At 39.9% G+C, this 7,999-nt stretch overlaps 1 protein-coding gene across 1 annotated transcript in view; it reads left to right on the forward strand.

Moving 5' to 3' along the window:
• Window positions 1-1,834, forward strand: part of LOC108520946 (40S ribosomal protein S4, Y-like) — a 40,693-nt gene extending 38,859 nt beyond the window's left edge. The window contains exons 3-4 of the mRNA XM_017860531.1: window positions 299-456; window positions 1,733-1,834. Of these exons, the coding sequence (XP_017716020.1) occupies window positions 299-456; window positions 1,733-1,834 (260 nt within the window). The remainder of the gene's footprint in view (window positions 1-298; window positions 457-1,732) is intronic.
• The last annotated feature ends 6,165 nt before the right edge of the window (window positions 1,835-7,999 follow it).

Here is a 7,999-nt window from a genome sequence, read left to right on the forward strand (position 1 = left end):
CCCCCCCCCCCCACCAAATGATTATTTATTTAACCTTTGAAGAATTACTGTTGGACAAACAATGCAGGGAAAGCTTGTTGTTGGAAAAATCCTTAGGGACATGCCTTAAAATGCTGACTGCAATCTGCTTCACAAAAAGCATCTTCATAGTGATAAGAGTTCTTGAAATTATGATTTTGGAGTGATCCTCCATTTTTTTGTCCCGGTGATCCTATCTGTGTTAATTGGTTTTAAAGGCAGCAGGCCTCTATCTGGTTTTAAAATGACTGCTCTCCTGTTTATTTTCCTTTCCCTCTAGGCAATGTGTGTATGGCGATTGGTGGAGCTAACCTCGGTTGTGTTGGTGTGATCATAAACAGGGAAAGACATCCCGGTTCTTTCGATGTGGTGCATATGAAGGATGCCAGTGGCAACAGCTTTGCCACAAGGATTTCCAACATTTTTGTCATTGGCAATGTAAGACTTCCACTATCTTTACTACTTTCTAAGAAGACTCACCCTAAAAAGCATAAAGACCTGCATGCACTACTGGTGTTTGTTTGTTCTTTTCTTTTTCCTTTGTTAAGGTGCACAGAGTGCAGCAAGCGCTTTATTTAGAGCCTCTGACCCAGCAAGAGTGTTAGTTAGATCTAGAGCCTTGCGCCTGCCTCTTGAGGAGGTCTGTGTGACTTGCCAGCACTGTCACACAACAAATTAAGTTAAACTCAGCCTTGTAACTTCCGCAGGGCTATATCACTGGTTTGTGCTGGGTTAAGGTCACTGTCTGCCAACCCCTCTGAGACTATATCATATACCTCATCATTGAACATGGAGTTGATAATGAAGATTGATGTAAGGGACTATGAGTGAGTTGCTAATTTGAGAATAAGAGCATTTACAAGCCACATACCACCTGTGAGTTTCCTTTACTCATTAAAGATGACTTTGCTCTGAGATATTTTAAGACCTTTTCAGTGAAGGAGCACCTCTGGAGTCACACATACCTTCACATGAGAATCCATTACCATATGACTTAAGCAAAGGGCAAGGGATTTAATCAAAAGCTTTTCATCCAGCAATTCAGCCTTGGGAGCGGCATCTTAACACTTGTACGCTGGCAGCCATTTGATACTTGAGAGACGATATGGTACAGAGGGAAAGCCTGCTGTTGCCTCTTTGGCTGTGCCATTTGGCAGTTCTATAGTTGGTCCATTTCTCTTCTCAATACTGAATTATGACAGCTCATTCTGTACTTTTGAAAACAGGGGATCAGGGGAGTGAGTAGGTGCATGTGAAAGCTCTGTAAAGCTGATAACAGGTAGCTGACAGTTCTCTACTTCAAAACTGAGAAGCTGAGGTTAATGGCCTTTTTTTTTTTTTTCTCAGCACTGTGAGTGCCTCATAGAAAAAGGTGTTCATGAAAAGCTTCTTGACTGATTGCTTCACACAAAATAGAAGCAGGAAGACCTGTATTCAGCAGCTCAGCAGCGGGAAGTTGGAGGAACAGTGACAATGAGACAACTCTCAGGAAACACATAGAGAGAAGTTTTTATTTTGTTGGGAATTTTGCTTGGTAGTATTCTGTTAGGTGCCCCTTAATGTAAAGGAAGGTACAAAGCATGTGTGTTTTGGTGAAGTGTTGGGTTTTGTTTTTTGTTTTTTTCTTTTTTTTTCTTTCCCTTCCGCTTTCTTTCGTCTCCTCCCTTTTCATCCCTTTTTTTATGTACTTATTTTATCTCCTTCTCAATTGAAGGGTTATAAACCTTGGATTTCCCTGCCCAGGGGAAAGGGCATCCGACTTACTATTGCTGAAGAGAGAGACAAGAGGCTGGCTGCCAAACAGAGCAGTGGCTAAGTTACAGTAGTGGCATATTTTTTCTCTTTGCACAAATAAACAGTGAATTCCTGTTTCCTAATGTGTGTGTGTGTGTGTGTGTGTGTGTGTGTGTGTGTGTGTGTTTTCCCCCTTGTGAATAATAGTAGGGTTTGAATTTTGGGCCTGGGTTTTGGCACCATCTTAAGATCTCTAGGTACCACTTGTTCTTCCTCTGACCCTCCAGGAAATAAACCTTTTCTTTCCTTCCCTCATACATGTTACTCACATCTTCTCTGGTCAGAATGATGGCAATAACATCACTAAATAAAGTGCAAAAAGCATGATACTTCTGGCTGCCTGAGGGAATGAACATTTGTTGAAATCATAGAAGAAAAATGTGTTTGTGTTAATTAGGGAGTTTTAAAATAATTTCCCCACCTCTTCCCTCCTCCCCTCTTTTTTCACCTTATAGAATTTACCTCACAGTTTTTTTGTTCCAAAGTCTGGCCTCTGTCTCCAAAAGGACTGTGTTCTTTTGTGCAAGCTCTGGGGAAGGTGTTAGTTTCCTTCCTCATTCACATTACTGGTAGAAATTCAGATCTCTATGGCTGTAGGGCACGTTCCCTGTTCGCTTGCTGACTGGCAGCTGAGGCCTGTTCTCAGCTTCTATAGGCACGTGCATTTTTTGCCTAGTGGTCCTACTCCTCAGATACACTGAATGGTCTTTCTTTGACCCAGTCAGGAACAGTTCTCCACTTTTAAGGGCCCACCAGGATAATCTCTGTTTCATGGACTGTCACTTAAATGACATCACATTTAGTCCACTTTGTCTTGGCAGGTAGCATTTACAAGTACTAGGCAGTGGGATATGGATGTCTTTGATGTTTGTAAAGACTTAGAAACAAAAGAAAATGGCTGGGGGCAGTTGATGCCAACAGTTTAAGATTTGGCTACTGTTGAAAAGCAAATTCTGAATTATGATACATAACAGGAAGTAAAAATAAAGGTTATTTTATATTGCAGTGGCTCACATCTGTAATCCCAACACTTTGGGAGTGGATCACTTGAGCACACAAGTTTCGGGCCATCCTGGGCAACATATTGAGACTGGGTCTCTACAAAAAGTAAAAAGCAAAAAAAATTAGCCAGGTGTAGTGGTACATGCTTGTAGTGCCAGTTACTTGGAAGGTGGAGGTGGGAGGACCAGTTGATAGCTTTTTTCACCAAAGTGTTCAAGGCTACAGTGAGCCCTGATTCTGCTGCTGCACCCTAGCCTGGGCAACAGGGCAAGACACTGTCTCTTGTTGGATTCTATACAAGAATCAGTTATAGAGGGAATAAGAGTCAATAGTCTTCCTCCTTGGAGTCTTAAAGGAGGTACTTGCCAAGTGGGTATTTTATGCATCCACGAGCTCAAAACCTATGGTTTTAACTGCTGTTTTGTTGTAAATCCTCATTTGGTGCTTGCTTTTGAGCTCTCCCTGTGTATCACATCTGATGTTTCTGAAAGAACTGAAGTGAAATGACCACATAAAGGAAAGAGAAAACCAGGGGGTTTCTTTCAGGACACACGAAGGAAAAACTTTAAAAACTGAGGAATTTGGTGTAATTTTAAGATCCCAGTTGCAACTGCCGAAATGGGTGTGTGTGTGTTTGCATCCATGTGTGCATGTGCCTGTGATAATCAAATTTTGTTTTGTTTTTTGAGACAGTCTTAACTCTGTTGCCAGGGCTGGAGTGCAGTGGTGTGATCTCAGCTCACTGCAACCTCTGCCTCCTGGATTGAAGCGATTCTTGTGCCTTTCAGCCTCCTGAGTAACTGGGGCTACAGGCACACACCACTATGCCCAGCTAATTTTTATAGTTTGGATGTACAAAAATTGGACAGGCTGGTCTCAAACTCCTGATCCCAATTGATCTACCCTCCTTGACCTCCCATCCCAAAGTGCTGAGATTACAGGCATGAGCCATTCACCCCGGCTGATAGTCAAAATTTTGACTCAGTGAAACAAAGATACTACAGTGGAAAGAGGTGGGTAATTCTCTGACTGCCATGTTTATTGTTATTTTGTGACACTGTTATTTCAGTGTCCCTCCATCTCATGACTGACAAATGCAATACTGAACATGTTAAAAAATGTCTTCTCTTTCCAGTCCTTCCTCCCTGAAGTAGGGACATTCCTTACCTCATCATGCTTGACAACCTTGGGTTATTGTTACCTTATCCCTCACCCTCATCTCATCATCTCCCTCAAATCCTTTCTGTAAGTAGGTGAATTTTAAATCATATGTAAGTAAAACTAAGCCACCAAACATCAGCTGGCATACATCTCTTCCATCCATTGCCTGCTCTGTTGGAGGATTTTATTCCATAAATGTTCATCTCTGACTTAATATCCTCCTCTGTGCACTGCATATTATTTGAGTTTGTTTTTCCTATATTTCACCAGCTTGTGAGCTCAAAGAGCTACACTGTCAACCCGTAACTTTGTTTTGAGTCTCTTTCAGCTTGCCTTGGTCCTCAAAAGGCAGCAAGTCTGGGCTCTCACAAAATACTGCTCCTCTGTTGTTTGATGTCTTGAACTTTATGACTGCACATTGGTCCTAATCTTTGCCCTACAGAGGTCCGGAACCTGACAGCCTCTTTCCGTGTGGCAGAGGTCAAGCCCTCAGGCCTTTGTGCTCAAGCATTGAAGGTCTCGTTTCCTCCAACTCTCTTTCCTACCAAGAGGGCTGGCAGAGCAGGACTAAGAACTCATCTTCTCTGTACAACTCATAGACAAACTGGTACAAAAGCACACACATCCACAGCAGGGAAAGAGCAACTCAGGCCCATGAGCTTCATGCAGCAAGTCCAAATACTTAAATCCCAGCCCAAAGAGAGATGAAGAAAAGGAAAAAAGGGATGAAAAGCAGAAGAACAAAGGAATGAGCACCATCAATGTCAACAGCTCTTGACCATACACAAAAATCTGTATTCCCAAATTAAACATTACTTTCTCATTTCTTCATTCTTGAGGAATATTTTTTGAGTACCTACTATTTGACATGCACTGAACAGAATAGACAGAAAATACTGAAGCTTGAGCTCATGTGTAGGAAATTGATGATTTAGAGTCAACAAAAGTAAGGTTCATGGAACTAGGATAGAGGTCTCCTTAGATCAGGCCCTACACAAAGGCCTTTGATCAGTGACATACAGTAGAATAGAGTCAACCAAGAGTACATGCAAGTTAATGGCATGTTAACACTTTCCCTCCAAAATTAAAGGGGTGGATCTATGCTTTCCATTTGTATTAGTTTGCTAGTACTCAAAATGGGTAACTTAAAAGACAAAAATTAGTTGTCTCCTAATCCTGGAGGCCAGAATTCCAAAACCAGGTGTTGGCAGAGCCATACTGCTTCAATGGATAGGAGAGATCTGTTCTAGGCCTCTCCAAGCTCTTGTAGTTCCTTGGCTTGTGGCTACATAACTAGCCTTCACATGATATTCTCCCTGTGTGCTGGGGATATTCTTAAGTGAAACTTGCTTATATTTATTTATCTTTAGGGAAGCTTTTATGATTGTGAAAATTAGAAATGACTTCAAGTGCAGTTTGGTGCTACTGTCTTGATCCATTAGTGGTAGGAAGCCAGGAGTCTCAAACACCAGTGCCATTGAACCTCCAGTGCAAACATTAGTATGGTGAAAAGGGCAAGTTATATTTTGTGTGAAAATAATTGTGACTTTATGTATTCCTGGAAAGGGTCCCAGAGTCTTGATTTTAGGGATGGCTGTGTTGAAACAGGCATTGCAAATTGCAAACACCTAGAAATTGACCATCTTCAGTAGCTCCTTTCCTAGTAAGAAAGTCAACCAAATACCATATGCCTACCAGTGCATGATGTCACGTGAAGAATTACTGTGCATTTGTGCATATAGTTACATATATGGATATGTTCTGAATACAATCATGCAGATATAACAGTATACAAGAAAATCAGGAGAGGTAGTTTAAAGGACGTGATAGAGAACAAGCCACACAAGCAGTAAAAAGGAAAGTGCTTCTAAAACATTGAGCAACACTGAAGTGGTATCACTGAAGTGGTTTAGAGTAAAGGAAGCTAAACTCAAAAGATGAGCAACATGAAGAGTATCACTGACATGGTTTAGAGCAAAGGAAGCTAAACTCAAAAGAGGTTCTAATTTATATATTGTTCAAGAACATAAAAAATCTGGTGCACAGAGAATAGAAGAGCACTTACCTTGAGGTAGGGATAAGTAACTGAGAATGGACTTTTGGGGTACTGAAAATTATTCTTCATCTTAACTTGGGGAGTAAACTCAATTAGTGAATATGTAACAAGAGTATCAATTTGTATACCTTAAGTGGTGTTCATTCTCATAAACACATTATGCCACCCTTAGAAACAAGGTATTAGTCTGATGAAGTAATGCATGGGGTGGCCACTTTTAAGGGATAGGATGTATGGAAGTTGGCTTATGACTGTTAACAGGCATGTGGGAACTTTCTAAGCCATCTATTTCCTATGGCATTGGAGTTCTGATTACACAGGTATATTTGTCACAACTGAGATGTGATTTTAACAGGAAAGGAAACTGGGTAACGAATAGATTTGCTGAAACACTTGAGATGCCGGCTAATGCTAACCTACTTGGAGTAATGCCAAAAGCATGAAATAAATTAGTCTAATGTAACATTTCTCATTATTCTTGCTCCACAAGATGCTGGGATCTCTGCCAGTACTCTTCAGACATTGTAATCAGAACAGCATTTTGGCCACTGCAGGCAACACTGCCAAAATTCTGGTGCTCTCACCCTCATGGGAAATGAGATAAAATGCTTTATATGGTACATTTCCCACTTTGCTAACATATTGAAGTCTCAATTATAATGTGTCTGAAAGCCAGGATTTATGTCACATGACTTTGTGCTTATAGCACTGTAAGATTGGTGTTTGGTCTCTGATTGGTATTTTGAAAAGAGGAGGGCTTATGATACTGCAGTATCTCAAACCATTCCGATGACGAATAACACGTGACATTTTTTCTCTGTATTTTTACTTTTTTAAAAAAAGTTTTTTAATTGACAATCTTATATGTGTTGTGTACATACAGCATGATGTTTTGAAGTACACATACATTGTAGACTGGTTAAATGTAACTAACAAATGTGTATTGTTATCATTTTTGTGGTGAGAACCCTTAATATTCAATCTCCTAGCATTTTTCAGGAATACACTATATTGTCATTAACTGTAGTCATAATGCTGAATAATAGATCTCTTGAACTTAGTCTTCCTGTCTAACTATAAATATACATTCTTTGACTAATGTCTCCTCAACCACAGCTCCCTTAGTACCCCAGGCTCTGGTTAACTAGTATTGTAATCCACGTTTATGAGATTGATATTTCTGAATTATGCGTGAGTGGGATCATGCAAAATCACATCCTTCTGTGTGCTTGGCTTATTTCACTTATAATGCCCTCCAGATTTATCTGTATTTCATCACAGATGGCAGTGTTTCTCCATTTGTGAGGCTGAAGATAATTCCATTGTGTATGTATACTGCATTTTCTCTATCTGTTCTTCCCATGATGAACACTTGGGTTGCTTCCATATCTTGGATATTGTGAATGGTGCTGAAAGAATCATAGGAGTGCAGATATCACTTTGATAATACTGATTTTTCTTTTCTCTAGATATGTGCCTAACAGTGAGATAGCTGGATCCTATAGTAGTTCTATTTGTAATTTTTGAAACAACCTCCATACTGTTTTCCATAATGGCTGTGCTAATTTATATTCTTATCAACAGTGTGCATGGGTTTTGTTTTCTCCACATCCTCGTGAACACTTGTTAACTTTTTTCTCCTTCATCACAGCAATTGTAACAGGAGTGAAGTGACACCTCTTTGTGGTTTTGATTTGTATTTCTCTGATGGCTAATGATATTGAGTATTTTCATAGAGCTTTTGACCACTCTTGTGTCTTCTTTTGAGAAATGTCTATTCTGGTTCTTTGCCCATTTGTTGTTGAGTTAGTTGAAAACTTTCTATTAGAAGTTTTGAGTTCCTCATATGTTAGATATTAACTTCTTATCATTCGTATGGTGTGCAGATACTTTCTTTCACCCGGTACGTTTCTCTTCACTCTTTTGTTTCGTTTTTTTTTTTTTTTTTTTTTTTTTTTTTTTTTTTTT

Source organism: Rhinopithecus bieti, unplaced genomic scaffold (assembly GCF_001698545.2).
Source record: "Rhinopithecus bieti isolate Rb0 unplaced genomic scaffold, ASM169854v2 scaffold_56563, whole genome shotgun sequence".
Lineage (NCBI taxonomy): Eukaryota > Metazoa > Chordata > Mammalia > Primates > Cercopithecidae > Rhinopithecus > Rhinopithecus bieti.